At 41.7% G+C, this 21413-nt stretch overlaps 1 protein-coding gene across 2 annotated transcripts in view; it reads right to left on the reverse strand.

Annotated features, from left to right (window-relative positions):
• LOC148085821 (glutamate receptor ionotropic, delta-1-like) overlaps nucleotides 1-21413 on the reverse strand; it is a 35483-nt gene that overhangs the window by 13102 nt on the left and 968 nt on the right. For both annotated transcript variants that reach the window (XM_087783909.1, XM_087783908.1), the window contains exon 2: nucleotides 15675-15830. In XM_087783909.1, the coding sequence (XP_087640035.1) occupies nucleotides 15675-15830 (156 nt within the window). The remainder of the gene's footprint in view (nucleotides 1-15674; nucleotides 15831-21413) is intronic.

A 21413-nucleotide genomic window follows, 5' to 3' on the forward strand; every position in this document is an offset into this window, starting at 1 on the left:
TTATTTCACTAGAAAACTAGTCGAAAGCCACGCATTTGCACCCAAATTGTTATTTCTTTTTTTAATCAACATTTATTTTATCCACGTAATTTGATAGTTTTATTGGAAATATTTCTGCGAGCAATAAACTCAATAGGAAAGCAGAAGACAGTAGATATCTTGCACAACACACTCTGCGCAAGCGCAAGAAGATGATTTGTATCAGAATCATTTGCAGCCTAGTGTTCACTTGTAATTACAAGTGCTGTAGAAAATATTGATAATAATGTTGTTTTCACGATATTATATCAATATTCAATATTTATTGATTGTCTTTTAGTTAAAAAAGAATAAATATATATATATATATAGTTTATTTGTATAAATGCAACAATTACATTTATTTTAATGTACAATTTCAGCAAATACTAGCAGTTTGTTCATTTTTGTGTTGCAATTTCGCTTTCGTCCACTAGATGGGAGGAGTATTTCCATCCTCCGCAACAATTACAACGATTAAATCTTGGCGACGACTGAGGACAAGGGAATACAGTCAACTCAGGCAGCTTTTAAAGCTGATGTTTGGACATATTTTGCTTTCAAAACAAATGAAAGCAGTTATGACTTCGTCAAGAGTCTTGTGGTCTGTAAATTCTGCAACAGCGTGTATTGTGATATAAATCAAATGCCAATGCACACCCCTAATTATCACATGAGCCCCCGGAACAGATTCCCAACACAAACAATGTCAACAATGAATAATTCCAACAACAACAATGATGTCACTTGCCACAGATTCATCGTTAACTTTGGAGCCGAGCGGAGAGACATTATGACTCAACATCATTACCAGTGACATTCAAACTGTCATTAGCAAAAATCACAATGACTCGCCACCTGTGAGAGCCACATTGTGTCCCCTGTCTTGATGGAAGTGTACCGCCTGACCACGTACCCATTCCCAGTCAATTCTGGTCAACAGCTTGGAACACGGGGGCTCGCCGGGGCGGTGATGGATCAGCAGAGATGGATGTTTATGTGTTGCAGCTGGAGGCCGGGGCAGAAACATTGAAGCTGCTCCACTGGCCCGGCAGGCTTCCCCTGAGACTAGGAAGCGTGTGAGAGAAGAAGAACCGGTGGGGAGTCCAGGGAGAGAAAAATCCTTGGAGGGACAAGTGTAAGTGTTTGGCGACTGGTGCAGGCGAGCAGCCCACAAGGGATCAGAACTTCCCCGTGAAGACATGAAGGCTCGCTGGACTGCAAAGTGTGTGTTCTAATCAAGGACAACGACCCACTCTGGCTGAGGAATACGTCTCTCCATCATAGAAGGACGAATGGGAGGTTTGAAAACTCTGTCACCTCTGGGACCTTCTCATTATCACATGACTCACAGTTTTATGCTGCAACTGAAGAGGTCTTCAAGTGTTGTGGGTCAGACTCGCACGCAGCTAAAGAGGTAATTGAAGCTCTTCACAGCTGTCAATCAACCTTAGTAAGTGACGAGAGGACGACTTGACTGGTGAGAGGGGTGTGTGTGTGTCATTCATCAGTGTGTGAAAGTATCTCTGTCGTCTAATATAACAGGCTCCAGGCACAAACACACACATGATGATGACACTCGGAGAGTAAAGCGACTCTTGATTTCACTTCAAACTTTTCTCAACTTTGTTGACATTTTAGGAAAAGTGAGTTTGGCCCCAGGAGGGAGGAGCGTCGTGGGGGTTTCAGTGGTAAACGTCAGGTCAGCGATCCTGGGGGTCCCCGACACCTCGCAGCTTCTGTCACTAGCAGTTAGCGTTTGTGTCGAACACCGATACAATCTCCTGACCTTCACTGCCGCTGAGGAGGGTGTGTGTGTGTGTAGGTGAGTGTGTGTGTGACGAGCTTCTCTGCAGTCCGACAGGTGGATGAATCAACTTCACGTGGAGATGAATTTCCGCCTCAAGCAAGAAGAAACTTGGTTTTTGTGCCTAGTTTGAGCTTAAAAAGTTCCGTGAGCGCCTTAAGACAAAAAGTCTTCATCCATAATTCTCCCGAGATGTCTGCGTTTTCCAACTATTCTCGCAGGGACACTTCTGACGTTCGTCAAGCTAAACGTTAAAACTGGTCGACAGAGAAAGTTTCTCAGATATCTCACCAGAAAGTTGGAGCTCAGAGGACTGTGGGGGTGCGTCGTCTGCACGATGAATTTCAAATGAATAAAAAGCACCAGGTCAGGAGCCCAGAGCAGCAGATCTGGGAGAATAGCTAGTCAAATCCAGAACTTCAGTGGGTCAGCACCAGAGCATCAGATCACTCAGAGAGAGAGCATGTCAAAACCAAAAAACAGATAAATTGCCATCTTTCCCGGTAAGATTGTATCCGGTAGAAATAACTGACTATTTCTACGATGCTAACAAATTTGGTACCATAGATGTCACATGACCATATGCTTCTCTGATTGGAGTGAGTAAATAAAACCCGAGCGTATCAACAGTGGCCTCCAAGAAGGAAGCTCTCTTTAAAGTATGTACTTTTTTTTTTTTTTAGAGTATTGTTTTGATTGTCTAAGCGCTTTGTGACCCTGGTCTCGAAAAGCGCTATATAAAAAAATATTACTTACTTACTTACTTACTTACTTTACCTGAAAATATTTTATTGAACAAGAAAATGACATTTAATACTCTGAAAGTCATCTGGTGGTTCTGGTTCTCTGTGGTCATTCTGGTTCTCCGGCCATGTGTGGAGAATGGCGGACCTTTGGATGCCAAGAGATTGATGGGGGGTGGGAGGGAGCAAAATCAAACACAAAGGACTTCACTACACTACACTTGATGGGGACTAGAGAAAGACCTTACGAAAAAGGACTTGTTACCAGACTAGAAGCAGAATCAGACAAACTATTCCAGAGAGCGTGTCAGTTGGGTCCTGTCAATCTTACTCAAACTCAATCTACCCTATAAGGGGGTCTTGAGGGAGTCAGTGCTCGGGACCCCCGGCTGGCTTTGCTTTAAATGCTGATCTTAACACTAGAGGATTTTGGGTAACCATCCATCAAAAACAATGCTTTGTGATGCGCCCCCTTGGACCATGGGTCAGAACCAAGACCCGGGGGAGTGTTGGAGGGTCTATTCTCAAAAACAACATAGTGCTCTCAGACCAGTTTGGAAACATTTATATTTACACAATGAAGCTCAACACGAGCAACCAACAACAGGAAGTGATGCAAATGAGTAAAGAAGTATTTTAACATTCTCTAAACCAGGGTGGTACACACTTCTGAAAATAACTTATTAATATTATAGATGATGAATGATATTCCTCTAAAACACTAACCACATGAACGATTTTTATTGTATGAAAAATATGTTTTTGGCAGGTCCTAGGATTTACTCCTTTAGTGACCCCTGACTCTTTGAATATGATGACCTCAGTTTACTGACTCGCCGTGACCGTTGAAGTCAAACTCATGGACTGAAGGTCAGACAGAAAAGGCGGGAAATCGAGACATGAACGCTGTCGACTGTTTATGTTTTCTATCTTGCGGTTCTGCTGAGTTGGCAGTCGACCTGCACAGATCCATCACTGCAGCGTCCCGCGATGACTCAGGTACCACTCCCCCCCCCCCTCCACCCTCCCCTTCCATACTGCAGCAACAGCAATGTCAACCCAGGATGCCTGCAGTGACCTTGACTGACCCAAAGAGTCACGAGGTCACGTCTGGAAAAGGGGAACCAAGACTTACTACGAATTTAAGTCGAATTTGCTGACATCCACACTTTTTAAAGTTCCCTTTCTCTATTCAGGAGCCCAGTCAGACACCACAGAGTAGTTACATCAAGGGAGCGTACACAGAGTTGACTTTGGAAACTTCTCACTTTAAATATTAAAATCTCAACACAGAGTTGCTACTCATATTTCAGAGCTTCTTCCAACCATCCTTTTTTACTCTCTTTCCAAGCTAGGATGCATCAAAGAGGCCTGATCTTTCATCTCCAGAGAAGCATCTTCAGCTTTTCTTGTAGAATACCAAGGTATTCCATGAACAACGTGTCCTGGGTCTGCCCTGGGGTCTTTCCCATAAAGCCTCCAGAGGAAGTCGTCCAGGGGTTGCCTAAACCACCTAAACCTAAATATTTCACCTCACCTCCATCACCCCAAGATCCCACTATACTGGAAGTCCTCCATCTAGATCTCTGCTTCACCCTTGTGTTCTGTCTGGGTCAAGGTGAACGACCTCCACCACTGCATATGTATATATATAGGCCAAGGAGGTGGTTCAGCTTGACCAAGAGACAACACAAGGAATACCACAAGCACATTTGCTTTCAGGCCTTCGGGTCACTTTGACCCTGATATAACACAAGGGTTAGCCTGGGGACTATGATCTCAGATTGAGGGGAGCTGAATAATAAACGTATAATGAGAATCCGCGATGAAAATCTTAACTTAACTATAGTTCACTTTATTCTACGGACATTATCTTGCTTTTTGGACCTTCCATGTCTTGGTCCAGTTAAAGCTGTGATTGGTCAACAGGTGTGGGACGTGCTGAGCGGTCAAACATGGCCACAGGGATCTGGAGGAGATCCAGGCATACACGTGGGTAACCCTGCACGAACAACCTCTCGCCAACACGGCTCACACGGAGAGGGGAGGAAAAACGACAGAGACCGCACACCGGAAGGTGAGGAAGAGGGAACGACAAGAAAGAAGAAAACCCCCGTCAGTTCAGAAGAAAGACTGGAGAGCGTGCAGAGGTGAGATGTTGTATTAAGCAGGCTCCACAAACAACCTGCAGTTGGAAGATAACAGGCGACCCAGGGAGGCTGTTCAGACGTCAACGGCAACTGTTGCCGATCCATCCATAATGCAACTTCACAACCAGCTGCACCGGAGAAACGTGGCCTGGATGATGATGGATATAAAATACTGAACATCTAAGTCATTATTTTATTTTGAAATATAAATATTAAACAGTTAATTCAGCAATAAAAACAATTTTAAGAAAAAGAAATCAGAGCAGCCAATCAGGAGCGGATTGAACCTGTGGACGGATCACAGGATGACCAGAGCGGAATAAAAAGCACTCACGTTGTGAGCGCTCTCTAGAGTGTGATCAGAGAGCCTGACATGATCTGATAAACATCTGTGTGTGCTCACTATCACACACACACACACACTGCTGTGTCAGTGGTTTTTATCTGAGGCATTATCAGCAGTCTGTCGCGTTTGCTTGTAAATTCCACTGAAGTGGACAGCGGATCATCACAATGAACCGTTGAACGCACACATCGGCCCTGTGTGTGTGTGTGTGTGTGTCTGTGTCCATGCGTGCGGCTAATCTCATCGCTCACACTTCCATTTATTCACTCTTGCTCCACTTTCTTTTTCATCTGCGTGATGCGCGGGTGATTGACGCTTGATAATAAAAAGCAGACACGCACACAGGGGGCGAGACTCGTGAAGGGGGATTTAATCGGATCCAGGAGTCTAAGCCTCTAACTAGATGAAATGCGACTTAATCCTTTTACCGTCGCATGTGTTGGCCTGCTCGCGCAAACACATGACCTTATCCTGAGGAGAAATATTTAGAATCTCCAGGAAAATAAGTTTGAGAAAAAAAGAAACGGAGACTCGACCCCTTAAAAGAAGGTTCAAACTGCTGTTAGCTCTTTCCAGGTGGTCGTAATGGTGACCCAGATTTGCAGTGACACTCTGAGTTGAGTCCGCCACGGTTACAAATGGTGTTTACAAAAAGTCACTGCCTCTGTGTTTTTGTAAACTTGGATAAATCCTGACTGCGCTCAGCATCCAGAACCGTGGCACAGGAAGAGTGACTCCGAGTGTTTAATAATGGACCAGGAGGTGGCAGAGATGAGGAAGCGAATCCCTGTTATCTTTAATAATGCAGCCAGAGAGGAGCCGGACATCATTCCACCGGCCAGGTCTAGACGGCCCGAGCCGCGTCTCTTCCACTAGGAGGCGCCGTGCAGTTCGGTTTTTGGTAAAATACCAGAGGAATCAAAGCACCGCTGTCGTGCGGCCACGACTCCACTCGGACTCCGACGTGCATCATTCATCAAGACAAGTAAAAAAAATTATTAATTTTTAATTTTAATTGTGAGTGCAGACTTTTATTCGGGTCGGCAGCAGCACTCATGAATAACACACCAGAGCTTTACTGCCGGTTCTGTTTAAGTGCTGATCAGGGATTGGACCGCGGCCCCTCCACTGCTGACCTTCGATTTTCTACATATTTATGATCAAACAACTTCATTTAAGAACACGCAGTAAAGATCCCTGTGAATCAGCATCTATCTGGACCGGGTCTGAGTAGACTGGATTTGAACCAGGCTCCTAAAATTGACAGTCCCTGTGCTGTACTTTTATAAAGGTGATATTTATAATTAATTATCATTTTTACAACCGACATCATATAAATGTACACAACTTTCGAACCTTCAGCCTTTCATGGGAGCCAATCATAACACCAACATTATTAATAATTTAATATTGAATTAAAAAGGCTAAACATAAATAACCTTTTATGTTTTAATTATTGGAATTAAAATATAAAACTACATGTCTAAATAGGTGTATTCATTTAGACAATATTCGATTTTTAAAATGTTTTAAATGCTTACCAAAACCACAACATTTAAACCAAAAAAAGTCCTAACTCATCCCTTCAGAATGTGTCCCCCAAAACTACGCCTCAGCACAAATAGCAGTTGAGTTTGATTGACATATTATCATCCAATCATTTTATACAGATGTATACAGTCATTTAACATGACAGGACAGTGTTTCTGCAGAACTATATGTTCCACAGCTGATCAAATTTTTCATTTCTGAGCTAGAACATTTTATTATTTGGCAGCAATCGAGATTTGAGGGACAGTTTAGGAAATACAGGGAAAAGGAAAAAAAATGCTGCTATACTCTAACTGTCGCGTTTATGTGTGGTGACACGCACACACAATGTTCTAGCAGACAGTCCACGGTGTGAGGCAGCAGATTCAGCGGTTTGATTTGTGAAGAAATGTCCAAAAAATAAACAAACATTCTTCATGGTTAAGTCTCTTTGTTGCTTGACATTATTCCGGGAGACAAAGGCACTGTATTGTGACAGTGTGGGGGGGGTCATTTCCTGTCTGAGGAGCAGAAGTCCTGATGAGGCGAAGAAAGAATGGAGAGGATACTGAAGATAGAAGAGAGTAAAAGTCCAAACAGCAGTTTTCCGTCGATAACAACTGAATGCATAACACAGGAATTCATTAACTATAAATAACTACATCAGCGTCCGCTGATCGACCTTCATCAAATAAATATCTTGATTACATTTGAGCGTTAATTTAACAATTCAGCTTGAAATAAGTGATCATGGCATTTTGAACTTACAGCTTCTGGAAAACATTAAGTTTTGGACTAAATATTGTGCACTCAAATTTACCCTGAAGGTGACACAAACACAAAGCGGAAGAATAATTAATAACAAACTAGACCTACATTTATCAAAAGCTAATTGGTTTAGCAGCGCGGCAGGGGAGAGGCGTTAATACTATGAGGAGTGTCACGGTGGCGAGCAGGAGGCGACCTGGACTGTGGAGACTTACAGCAGGGGACCCCAACCTATTTCGCACCACAGACCACTTTAATGTAGCTATTAGTTTTCATGGCCTGGCCTCTAAGGGGCGGCAGATAAATGCAGCAAAAATAACACAACTGGCATAAGAACTCATTTGAAATGCATCACAAAATACATCTTACCATAACGCGGAGTCAGCGGGAGCGCAGGACTTGAGATGCTGCCATCTTGTGTTTACAAATAATGCTAGTTTATAGATAATTTTTTGAGTAGATAGACAAGTTTCCTGACATGTCAAGAGGGGAACATGAATGGAAGTGGATCAAAAATATTGAATGGTTGAATTTAATATTTGCTGTCTTTTAAAGCATTTATTTTAAATAATAGTTGAGAAAAATGTAATATTTTCAGGATAATGCTTTTTCTATACATAAAATTTGACATTCTCATTTCAATAATTCAAAAATAACGTTGAATTGACGCCGTGATGATGATTGCACTATTATTGGAGATTTTCATATTGAATTTAAAAGGCTATCAATAAAAAAAATAATGAATTAAGGAAATGTATTTTTGAATTAGTGGAATTAGAATATCAAACACTATGCGTAAAAATGTATAAAATGAAAGAGAAACAAATTCAAACTTTCAATACACAAATTATTGAATTCAGTCTAAGTGTCAAAATTTGAAATTACATACAACTATTCAATATCCTGATCTACTTGATATACTTCGATTATTAAATTCTATTTTGTAAGATAAAACACTTGAAACGCAGACTGTATTTGTCAATCAACAGAAAGAATAGCTTTATTCTTTCCTGCACAAATGCCTCATGGACTAAGTTGGAGAACTGAAGTGCAATGGCCAGTCGAAGCAGATGATTGATGGTAACAGAAGAAGGTAGTATTGAGTTCCAATGCCACTGCAATTGACTGATTAAAAATGTATGATGTAACCTGCGGAGCTCCGGTCCATATGTGTCTTTACCGTTGTCCATTGAAATGACCCCACTAGGGATTGCCCTGCCAGCTGCTTTGCTAGCTGACCGCATGGATGGATTTCCTGAATGGAGGTGTTTCTCAACGGAATAATGAGAAACACCTCCATTCAGGAAAATCCATCCCACTGCTTGCAGCCGTCCACCGGGCGAGCATCGAGCAGATCTGAGGCTGAACAGCTTTTCATCAAATTTCCGCTGGCAGTAAACGACACTACTATTGAGTCGCCTCTTCTGTTTTTATTATCAATTTTCTTGACTTAATACCGTCACTACACATTGAGTAATTCTGCAAACAGGCAGACAACAAATCATTTTAGTATATCCGAGAAAACAATAGTGTCTCTTTGTATGAGATGCAGGAATTTCAAACTATTTTTTCAGAGAATCGTTGCTCCAGTAACTGACGCTGGTGTTCACTCTGACTACAAACACAGACGTGATCCTCTTCAGTTCTCAAGAAACTATGTATCCTTGAGAGATCAAGGATGTTCCAACTGGCAGTCACTCCGCGAGTCAATGTGCTGTGTGACTCTCGCTTAAATCATGCGTGAAGCACCGACAGGAGGAGCGTGACTGGTCTGATCTAAAGGAAGCTTTTCTTCTCGCCATTTGTTGGCACTTTCAGAGGTGGACACGACTCAGCATAGACACCCACACTGGTCCGGTCATTAAGGATATTGAGCATCCATCATCCTGTCCTCTGTTCGCCACATGTGATGAGTATTGATCAGTGCGGAACATGAACCACCTGAATACGAATGTCATGTTTAGGTCTAGAAAATAACATGTTAATTATTCATGTCTGTAATGGGAGAAGAATAAAGAGAGTATCTTCATCATCTAAAGAACAGAGTGATGGAGTTAAAAAAAAAAAACAGACTAAAAATACTGACGATGATGCTCAAAGCTCCGTGAGACCTCATGACATGTGTCCATGTCGGAGTGTGTTCATCTGCATGAGTGTCGCCGCGGTAACACTTCTATCACACCACCAGCCTTGAGTCACCTCACCATTGGAGACATGCAAACGCACAATATTCTGACAAACACTTACTCAAACATGCACACAATACATCATGATCGAGACAATCTTTTTTCCCCCTCCTGCGTACAAAAATTCATTTTCCCTCAAGGGCACAGAGGTTGGAAAGTGTGTGTGTATGAGGGCGAGTGTGTACATGGACGCTCGTGTGTGTATGTGTGTGTCCAATTTCTTCCGCTAGCATCAGCAGAGCTGGTCATCACTAATGGAAGACTTCATCGCACTTAAGTGTGATTGGATAAGAGGCCTGTGTGTGTGTAGGTGTGTGTGTGTGTGTGTGTGTGTGCATGATCCTAGGTCAATGTGAGAGTAAACGTGTAAATGGTTTGTTCTTGAGAATTATGTTTACCGACACTGGACGTCAGTGCAAGTTTTTTTTTCTGACAACAAAAAATCTACTCTTTTGAACTATTTTTCAATGTTGTTTTAGTATTAGTTTAACCCTACAATTTTTCTTTATGATCACACTTTTTTTTCACTCTTACACACATTATTTTCCTTTTAAGAGCAGCCGTACATCGTGACGTCACAGCACTCGGACTTCTACTGGAGGATGATTTGCAACTTTCAGTAGCAAAGACGAGTGATCTTCACTTACACCGCCCCCTGCTGGCTGGTTATAACGGCCGTGGAAAACATCAAATGGTTTTTCCCCTTTTTAAGTGGCATCAAGAAATGAAGTTCTTGACTTCTTCGACTTTAACAATGGAATATATTTTCCAGATTATTAAAAATAATAAACCACAGCGACCTCCTCGGTCGTTTATATTTAAATTCACGGTCAGTCGATAAGATTGTTTCCACCGGCTCCTGCTCTGTGGTTAAAGAGTTTCTGACGATTGTTTCTGGATCCTCTTGACTTTTCCCAGCGGACTCTCTCTTTCAGCCAGCGTAGATGGAAACATCACCATGGCAACAGGCCGAGCAGCAGCTCAGCATCATTAGCTGAATATTTATCACACTTTAGTCGTTCTAACCTGGTGATAGAGGATTAGTAACTGGGACCTGGAGGTCTAACGACGCATTAGAGCCCAGAACGCGGCAGGTGAACATAACAAATCTTCCTCCTCATCCTCCTCATCCTCACCATGGATCGCTGTGGTTGATGCCTGTTTCTGGTCAAGAGAGTTTCCTGCTCCGATGATCTTCTGTCACATGGATGACGAGCGTATAGTGACAGAACACTCACACTTTCTGTGGGTCTTTGAGTGTTCATCTTTGTGGGTGTGTGAGTCGATTTATGTATTCATGCTCATGTCTGTGGGTCTGAAATTGTAAATGTGTGTGTGTTTGTGTGTGTGTGTGTGTAATGCAGGATGAAAGGATGAGTGTTTTTAGAATGAGATGATTCTTTGTTCCCACGCATGGATGAGTCTGAGGAACAGTGTGTGTGTGTGTGTGTGTGTGTGTGTGCGTGCGTGCCTCTGTGTGTGTGTGTTTGTTGGCATGTGTGTGCAACATGGATCAAAAAACGTTTCTCTTAAAACCTCCAACAACTGACATCTTTCTTTTAGAGCGCCTTCTATTGGCGAGCATCTTTGACTTTTAGTAGCTTTTAGATCAACACTCTTCCATCAGAAGAAGCAACGAATATAAAATAGCGCCCCCTGTTGAGCCTTCTCAGCCTTGTTTGACTGATGTTCTGAGGCACCGTGAATAAAACAAACAAAACCAGTTTCATCTTTTAAAAAAAAAAATCAAAGCTGTTGTCGGATCAGAGCTCTCCCCCCCAAACAAACAGCAGAGTTGTTTCTTCTTCAAAGGAGATCGATGAAACCAGAGGGTCAGTTAGAGTGAGAGAAGTCTCCGACACTCAGAAAAACAACCCGCAAAGATTGATCCGAGATTGTCTTCCTCGTGAAACAAACAAAAGACTGCAAAAACAAATCCCTTCTTCAACGATTTATCAGCGATAATGTCAAATATCTTCATCTCTGCACATCAAAGTCCACATGTAACACCTGGAGGACGCAGAGTTAAGCTACAGACCAAGACCAGGCTTTACCGTCTTCTCTAACATTTGTTTTCCGTTCAAAGAGCGGTTAAGTCTTTCCAGCGATGTCTCTGCTTGTATTTTCGTAAGATCACAGTGAATGCAAGAACCACATTTGTAAACAAACCACCCATAAGAATGTTTAATCATTCACACAGGACCTCGATCAGAATCTAATGCTCTTCTATCAAATGGGTTTACTTGAAAACATGAGGGATGTTGTGTCTGAAAAAAACCCTGCAGCTCACGACGACTTGAATTCTTCATCACAAGTGTTTTCATCGGCTCGGAGTCCTGCATGAATCTCGATGAAGGTTCCATCCTGGACCAAGATTCTGCTAGCAGAACAGCTTACAATTGTAGAACCCGTACGATGAACCCACCCCGCTGACGCCCCGGCTTTGGATTGGATTGAAGGTATGTTGTGGGGGCGGATCTTTGCATCCATCAACATTAATGTGCTGGCATGAGAAGAGCTCGTTCAAAGCTGTTCTGAAGGAGCTCTGTCGCTGTGAACACACACGGATGAGATTCCTTCTTCTGTGTCTGATGATGCAAGTCTATACTTGTGTCACTTTCATTCCGCACATACACACACACACCCACACACACACACCATTTTTTTGTCACAAAATGCATGACTGCTCAATGTTCGATGTCAGAAACACGTTGATGCCTGCAGACAGTCACCGACAATGACACACGGACACACACACACTTGAACCCACACGCTTACACACACACACACACATATATATATATACACAGACAAACACCCTGTTCTGAGTGTCGGCTTGTGTCCGTTGTTGGACCTTCATTTAAAGAGCAGATTCTCTGGAACGAGTTGAAGGTCACAAGACTTAAGCATTATTTCCTCTTCCTCCCCAGCATCCATCTGGATCAGATCCAGCTTCGAGAGATCTTCTTTTGGACAGTGATCTTTCCTTTGCTACCCTGTTTGTTCAAGATCATAAAGATTGTGTGTCTGCAATTACACAAGTATGTTTCAAAGTATATTGTCAGCAAAACATCTGGTGAAAAAAAGTTCTAATTCACATGATGGAGCCGTCGTGACGGGGTCTCGGTTGAGGGTTCCAGGGTCGTGACGACCCGGACCAGATCCTGCCTGCAGGTCTCGGTTTACAGAAAGATAGACTGCAGCCTTATCTGCCTCAGCAAGCAGACAGCGCCGCTTCAGCACCGGGCTGCTGTCAGAACATCAGATTGAAGCGATTAAAGCGGAACATCAGCAAAATCACCTCGGCCCATTTAGCTGCCTCAATTATCCAGAACCTGCCCTGATGGTTCAACTGAGCAATTACGGGTGAGATAGTGTCACCCCCGGTGAGAGGGTGGAGACAAGAGACGCACCCTCGCCTCCTTCTGATTTATGAACTCATGGTTAGTCAAGCAGAAAGATAAGACACAACAGTAGCGCAGTGAGGTTCTGGATTGGGTCGTCTTGGTCCAAATGGACCAGAACATGACCACGAATTTCTAGAGGAAAATGAAAATAAAACCACCCATCACTCCTCAATCTTGTGGATCAGACATAGTTTTGGAAATGGCGCGTGGACTTTAAAATGTTGGTGCAGAAAACTCTGTGACCTCCAGAACCGCGATGAACTTCTGCAGCGCCCAGTAACTGCCACTAGAGTCACAGCACCGCTGACGGACTGAAGAATTACGGACCATCAACGCTCCACAACACCCACTTAATGTTTATGGTCCAGATGTGAGCAGGTCAGGCCGACCAGAACACAAGATTACTGCTGATGTTATTGACGGGGGGAGGATTTATGAAGCTATTAGGAGGGGTGGGGGGTGATGGTAGGGGGGGGGGGACATTTGGACGTTTGCCGCACAACAACTAACAATGCTAGTTTAAGACACACAAACAGAAGTGAATAAATCTTCATTATCTTCACCATGTTCATCGTTATGTTTATCATCATCTTCCTCAAGGCAGCATCATCATCTTCATCACCACATCATCATCATCAACTTCTTCTTGAACATCTTCATCTCCACCTCATCATTTACTTCTACTACCATCATCATCTTCTTCCTCAAGGCAGCATCATTATCTTCATCACCACATCATCATCAACTTCTTCTTGAACATCTTCATCTCCACCACATCATCTACTTCTATTATCATCATCATTGTTATCATCTTCTTCTTCTTCTTGAACATCTTCATCTCCACAACATCATTTAATCCTATCATCATCATCATCATCATCTTCTTTTATTATCATCATCATAATCATCATCATCGTCATCATCATCTTCTTCTTATTCTTGAACATCTTCATCTCCACCACATCATTTACTTCTATTATCATCATCATTGTTATCATCATCATCTTCTTCTTCTTCTTGAACATCTTCATCTCCACAACATAATTTACTTCTATCATCATCATCTCATCATCATTATCATCATCTCATCATCATCATTATCATCATCAACATCATCATTATCTTCTTCTTCTTCTTGAACATCTGCATCTTCACCACATCATTTAATTCTATCATCATCATAATCATCTTCTTCTTCTTAAACATCTTCATCTCCGCCACATCATTTACTTCTATCATCATCATCATCTTCTTCTTCTTAAACATCCTCATCTCCGCCACATCATCTACTTCTATCATCATCATCATCATCATCATCCTTATCCTCATCTTCTTCTTCTTCTTGAACATCTTCATCTCCACCACATCATTTTCATCATCAACATCATCATCATCATCATCATCCTTATCCTCATCCTCATCTTCTTCTTCTTCTTGAACATCTTCATCTCCACCACATCATTTTCATCATCAACATCATCATCATCTTCTTCTTCTTCTTGAACATCTTCACCACATCATCTACTTCTATTATCATCATCATCATCATCATCTTCTTCTTCTTGAACATCTTCATCAACACCACATCATCATCATCATCTTTTTCTTCTTGTACATCTTCATCTCCGCCACATCATCATCATCATCATCTTTTACTACTTCTTCTTCTTGAACATCTTCATCTCCACCACATCATTTACTTCTATTATCATCATCATCGTCATCATCTTCTTCATCTTTTTGAACATCTTCATCTTCACCACATCATCTACTTCGTCGTCATCATCATCTTCGTCATCATCATCATCATCATCATCATCTTCTTTTTCTTCTTGAACATCTTCATCTCCACCACATCATTTACTTCGTCGTCATCATCATCTTCGTCATCATCATCATCATCTTCCTCCTCCTTAAACATCTTCATCTCCACCACATCATTTACTTCTATCATCATCATCTTCTTCTTCTTAAACATCTTCATCTCCACCACATCATTTACTTCTATCATCATCATCCTCATCTCCGCCACATCATCTTCTTCTATCATCATCATCATCATCATCATCATCATCATCATCATCATCATCATCCTTATCCTCATCCTCATCCTCATCTTCTTCTTGTACATCTTAATCTCCACCACATCATTAACTTCTATCATAATCATCATCATCTTCTTTTTCTTCTTCTTCTTCTTGAACATCTTCATCTCCACCACATCATTTACTTCTATTATCATCATCATCGTCATCATCTTCTTCTTCTTTTTGAAAATCTTCATCTTCACCACATCATTTACTTCATCATCATCATCATTATCATCATCTTCGTCATCATCATCATCATCATCATCATCATCATCATCATCATCCTTATCCTCATCCTCATCCTCATCTTCTTCTTGTACATCTTAATCTCCACCACATCATTAACTTCTATCATAATCATCATCATCTTCTTTTTCTTCTTCTTCTTCTTGAACATCTTCATCTCCACCATAACATTTACTTCTATTATCATTATTATTTTCATCATCATCATCTTCTTCTTGAACATCTTCATCTCCACCACATCATTTACTTCTATTATCATCATCATCGTCATCATCTTCTTCTTCTTTTTGAAAATCTTCATCTTCACCACATCATTTACTTCATCATCATCATCACCATCATTATCATCATCTTCGTCATCATCATCAGAACTGGCCACATACCTTCCTGAACTGCCTGGAATGGATTGTTGGGCTCAATGAGTTTGATGGAGTGGGTGATCTTCTCGCTCTGCAGGACGTCGTCACTGAGGCTGAGGTCCGACACTGCCAGCTGGAACACTTCATCGTCCCGCGCTGCATTCTCTTCAAAAATGGCCCCTGCAGAGGTGCACGAGAAAAGGTCATGGAACAGGCTGGAAAACTTGGATTAATGACTGGACATTTCATACAATTTCTCTGAAGGCCGATCGGGAGAAGAAGAAAAACAACATCTTCAAAAGATCCAGTGAAAGTATCCTACTTCCATTTAACTCAATTATTACGTGCTTTCATCATGGTTTTTGTATTTGTCACCATAGTTGGTTGCCATGGTGATCCAGTTCTCTGGCTTAATATCACATTTTTTTCTATCAATGCTTCCGAAAAAAGGCTTATTGAGGACACACCTGTTTCTACAACCCCTGGTAGTGACAAAGTTCTTCTTCGGTAAATGGGCTGATTCAGAACATCAACAACAACAAAGATCCAAATGACAACACGGAGCTCGTCTTAAGTGTGGAAGCAGGAGTGAAGGAGCTGCTGACACGAGTCAAAACAGATGGTTCCCCTGAATTTTTCATCAGATTTTGGCCTGAATTTGAGTCGTCCCCATGGATATGACTTAACATAGAACTCTTTTTGTTTGTGTGATCCAGTCAAAGATGTGACGTGTCATGCTTTTCCACTTTTCCACGCACAAAAACGCCTTCAATCTGAAGTCAAGTGGAAATCCAACCAGATTTGCCTCACTTTAGGCACATTGACACGTTTCTCATAATCAATCAAAATAATTGTGGCACCAATAATCAGAGTCAAATCGTCATTTGCTTTGGTCATTAGAGGAATTTGCAGTCTGCTTACGTTTGTGGGGAAATCCAAAGACACTAATGACATTTGTGGACATTTTTCTCCATTAGTTGACATCAGCTGTCAGTTTTAGTGCCTTTCTCATCATTTCTGCAACACTTTCTTTTGAGTCACTCTGGGCTAAAAGTCGACGACAGATTCTTTATGAATTTGAATCTGTTACACGATTATCTTCCTGTCCTGTAGTCACAAACATTAAAGCTCTCAGGTTTGAACCTGAAAGGCTGGTCTGATTAATGTGCTTTTATTTTCAGTCAAGGACAAAATTAATTAATTCTTGTCTTAAATATTGACTTTTGTTTTAGAGCAACATCTGATTTAAATTGTATTTCCTCCTCAGTAATTATACCTTCAATCATACATGGTTTGATTTTCTAGCATGCAGTTGATTGATGGATTGATTGAGTTCAGGCAAGAAAATAATAGTCAATTAGAAAAATATTTATTATACCTGACACTTTTTTGTGAGCATCCCTTTTCAGTGTTGTTTACATCTCTGGATTTAATAGCCTTCAAGGGCATTCTAGCAAATTTATTGCCTGGTGTCATCACAGCTAGCATCCTGTCAAGGAAAGCAGCGCTGATGTTTCAAACACCCACGGCCAGAATTCGTTCTTGATGATACTAAAACATAGAAATCTGATAAAAACTGTGATTGACAGTAATTCCCAATCGAGCCCTCAGAGACTCTTAAGTCAATAAAAAATTTCATTTAGTTAGAGTGTGCAATTCCTGTAAATATTTTTATACACCACAGTCCTGATCAGAAGTCTCCATAGACTATGTTCGTTGATCATGTAGTGATTTGTAAGCAATCCCTCATTGGCTTTCTGGCCCTCGGGTCACCTTGACCCTGAGGTAAACACATGGGTTAAAAGGGTTTCAAGTTGAAGAAAACAACAAATCAGGATAATTGATTTATACTTTTTAATTCTATCTTGGCCGGGGAAACATTCCCGACCTCAGTCGGATGAATGATTTACGAGATTACATGTAAGATTTAGTGTCTGAAAGTCACCAGGCAGCTCCCAAGAAATCTGAATCACATGGAAAACATTGTGTATTCAAAAGTGTGTACTCAAAGTAAAAGTAGTTGTTTGATTGTTTTTCGAGGGCAGCCTAGTTCATCAGATTTATGGCATTTTTTACTCTCCCTGCAAGAACTTGACACCAGGGGGTTTAGAGCCCTGTTAGTATCCACGTCACACTTTCTCTTCAGTGAAAACAAACATCACAACACAAAGTTGAACGCGATGAGACCGCCCTTCTGCTCTAATGAACAACCATGAACATTTGCCAAAGTCATGATGTTTCGCTGTGTTGGTGTAGTTCCTCAGGCTGAGAAGCTACAGCACAAGCTGAAAGGTCATGTTTGTTTTTCGCCGCAACATCTTGATCATCCCTCGCGCAGTTTGTCTGCCGGACAATCAGACCTTCAACCCGGGATCTCCACCTCCTCAGTCTGAGACGTGTTCTCGTTGTGGTTTGACTGATCTCCGGTCTGTGTATGGACCTGGTGTTCTGAGCACCGCTTCGCTCGTTCCTCGCCCTGAGACGAAGACCTGAATGTGAGCTGCGTTTAAAAGCCCCGTGAATAAAACATGTTGACGGATTGTGATCTTATTGTTGCTGAAACACAGCATTTACCAGGAGAAACCAGGACATCAAATATTCAATACCTCAACCATAAAACCTGCCTCTTAGTCACATGAGGGGGAGGAACATTTTACCTCGATGTCCGGAGCTTGTTGCGTTTTGCATAAACACATGTATCTAAAATTAACGACAAATCAAGAGCATGATCAATTAAGTATGTGACATATTTGACAGCAGGAACATCTGTTTGATGTGAGAACAAAAGTAAACCATGTTTAGCATCAATCGACGTTCATCAGCAGGAGAAAATCAACATCAGTGTTGTTGTTGTTGTCAGTTTACAGAGCTCCCTCTGTGTGTCTTCTGTGTGTGTGTGGGGGTTCAGGTTATATGTGCTTTTGAGGACGTGTGTATGTGTTCATTTGTTGTAAGCGTATGATAGTTATACTGCAAGTCGACCTCCCCTCATATGTCCTACTACAAATTGACAGCTCTTGCTCGACCAGTACCTTCATTTCTCACGTCCAATAAATATTCATGTTCAGTACAAGGTGCCGCTAACATAAATACATTGATCCTTTCACGTCACATGTTCCAGTCATTATCTCGCTGAAACATCTGTTGACATCAATATTCAATAGTAATTATAATCCTTATTGACTAAGATTTCAGTTTCAGTGTAGGGAGAGGCCATGGAAAACCTTCCACCCCCCGATATTCATGCTTTAAGTGCACCCTGAACCAGGCTCTTTTCCATTAAAAAACATGGGTCAGAGCTTATGTAGTAAATCACAGAGCACTTTTTAAATTATTTACATAGCATTAAATTATTTGTTGACCAATTTAATTGAATAATTTGTTTTTATTGAATAATTGAACGAATACATTTCTTTTGTTATTCTTTCATTCATTACTGTGTCACTTATTCCCTTATGAGGGGGCGGGGGGGGGTCTATCCAAGTTTCATCATACGAGAGGTGAGGGACACCCTGGAAAGCATGCAAGTCGGCCCCAGGACGCACAAAGACATAGAACCATTCACACACACACTCATACCTACGGATAATTTCCCCAACTTCCCAATCAACCTCTGTATGTGCAAATTTGAAATGTCAAACTCAACCTTTTTTGTATTCTGATGGAGTCGGTTTCCTCCGACAGTGCAAGAACATACAGAGGATGAATGGCAACTTGAGGAAATTGTCCATATGTATGAGTGTGAATGGTTGTCTGCAGTGGCGGCTGGTGAAAGGTATTTTCTAGAAAGGCGCTTTACAAATGACTATTACTTATTTACTTACTTACATTGCCCTGCCTAGTTTTCTTAAACACGAAGACACTGCAAATAAAAAAATATACTGTACCAGTTTGTCGAGAAACACTATATCAAGGAGGAAAGAGTAGAATGAAACACGATATTGGAGCTGATAATAAATATACATCTGCAGATTTTATCGTGCAGTCTGTGCTGTGTTGATGTCTCTGCTGCACTTATAAAATATAAAATCTACACTTTTGCACAACCACCTTCCACCCGAGACAGAGATATTGCTTAGGTACGGTTTTCTCGGACACATTTGATATGTTTTTCCCAGTGTGCCAGGAGCCGGGGGGTAAGAAGAAACTTCAGCTGCCTGGCTCGGATGCCTTACTCTCGTGATGTGATGTTATCAGAGCCAGCTGGACTCTTTAAATTACAATATTAGAAATGCAGACTCTCAGATCTGCGACAACTTTACTTAATTTACTTCCAATTCTATTTAAAGTTTAAAATCAGTTAAAATGAGTGACTCACGATACATATACTCTTAAACGAAAATTGTGTTTAACTTTTAGGTGTTGGTCTTTTGTGTGACACCTGGCTCAACTCTACGTTTCATCCTGTGTCTCAAATCTCCAGTGTTCCCACCATCTGAACTTGTGTGTTGCCTCTGTGTTTGTGTGTTTTCCCTTTAACTAGCCAGTTTATCTTCTTTAAGCAGGAAAATGCCGCAGCTGCTGGTTCCCTCTCAGATTGGATCCTGTGGTTCTGGCTCGGTGATCAATTGGCAGAGTTCTCCACCTCTTAGTGGTGAGGACGGCGTCATAAATCACAGGCTGCTACCTGGCTCGTGGGACGTGGTAGTCTCTCTTTCTCAGTTGGCCGCCCTGAACGGGGTCCGGTGAGGTCTCAGAACCAAATATCCAATAGTTGACTCCACGTCATCCTGGTGTTGCGCTCAGTGTGTTCTGATGTTTGAGACAACATCTAAAACGTGGACCAGAAGTGGAAATTAGCTTTTAATTGTTCGGTCGATTGGGTTCGAGTTCTGGATATTTTACGACAACAACTAAAGGCTTGACCCGTGCAGCAGCTGAACAAACATTCGACATTCCCATCCGGAATCTCTTCTACAAACAAGCAGCATAATCTCATTTGGCTCTGGTGACGCTTCGCCCCAGAAGAATTGTGGTCCTGGAGCCTGGAGCTGACCAGTCTGCCGACCCAACACCGTTTGACACTAGCATATGATTATGTAAACCGAGGACATGTTTATGTGTTGTCAACGGACCCAGGTGTCCCTCTATGACCCTCCCTGGACTCTGCCACTCTATACTTTACTCTTTTCTCTCACCGTATCCTCCCTCACTCTTTTCTCCATACGTTTGTCAACCCCCCCTCCTCATCTACCCTCCAAGTCGGTCGCAGCAGGAGCCCGTCAACGCTGAGTCTGGTTCTGCTCCAGGTTTCTGCCTTCTAAAAGGAAGTTTTTGTCGTCTCCACCGCCACGCTGGGATTTACTCATTGTTGATTCTCTGGGATCTGTTTTTCCTTTTTAACAATAAAGTCTTACTCGACCTGTAAAGTGACTTAAGATAACTTTGTTATGATATGACACTTGAATTGCGTCATAATGTCATGTTCACAACAGTTGAATAAGGTGGATTCTTGACCTATTATTGACCTTTTATGTCTGTATATCTAATTCACCTGTTGAGGTTTGACCGAAATCATTTAAAAATAACAAGAATTGATGTTTCATCAGGTCCTTCATTAATGTCCCCGGACTCTCTCGTCCAGACCAGGGCTGTCACACTCAATCACACAAGGTGCCAAAATATTTCAACCGCGGGAACGAGAAGGGCCAAAAAAAGAATGTATATTATTCTAACAGGCTTTAATGGGAAGTATGAGTCAGGTTGTCTTTTCATCCAGGCTTGATATATCTTAATTCTCCCTCCACAAACACTCCCATCAAA

The sequence above is a fragment of the Callionymus lyra genome, chromosome 2 (assembly GCF_982586985.1).
Source record: "Callionymus lyra chromosome 2, fCalLyr1.hap1.1, whole genome shotgun sequence".
Classification (NCBI taxonomy): Eukaryota; Metazoa; Chordata; class Actinopteri; order Syngnathiformes; family Callionymidae; genus Callionymus; species Callionymus lyra.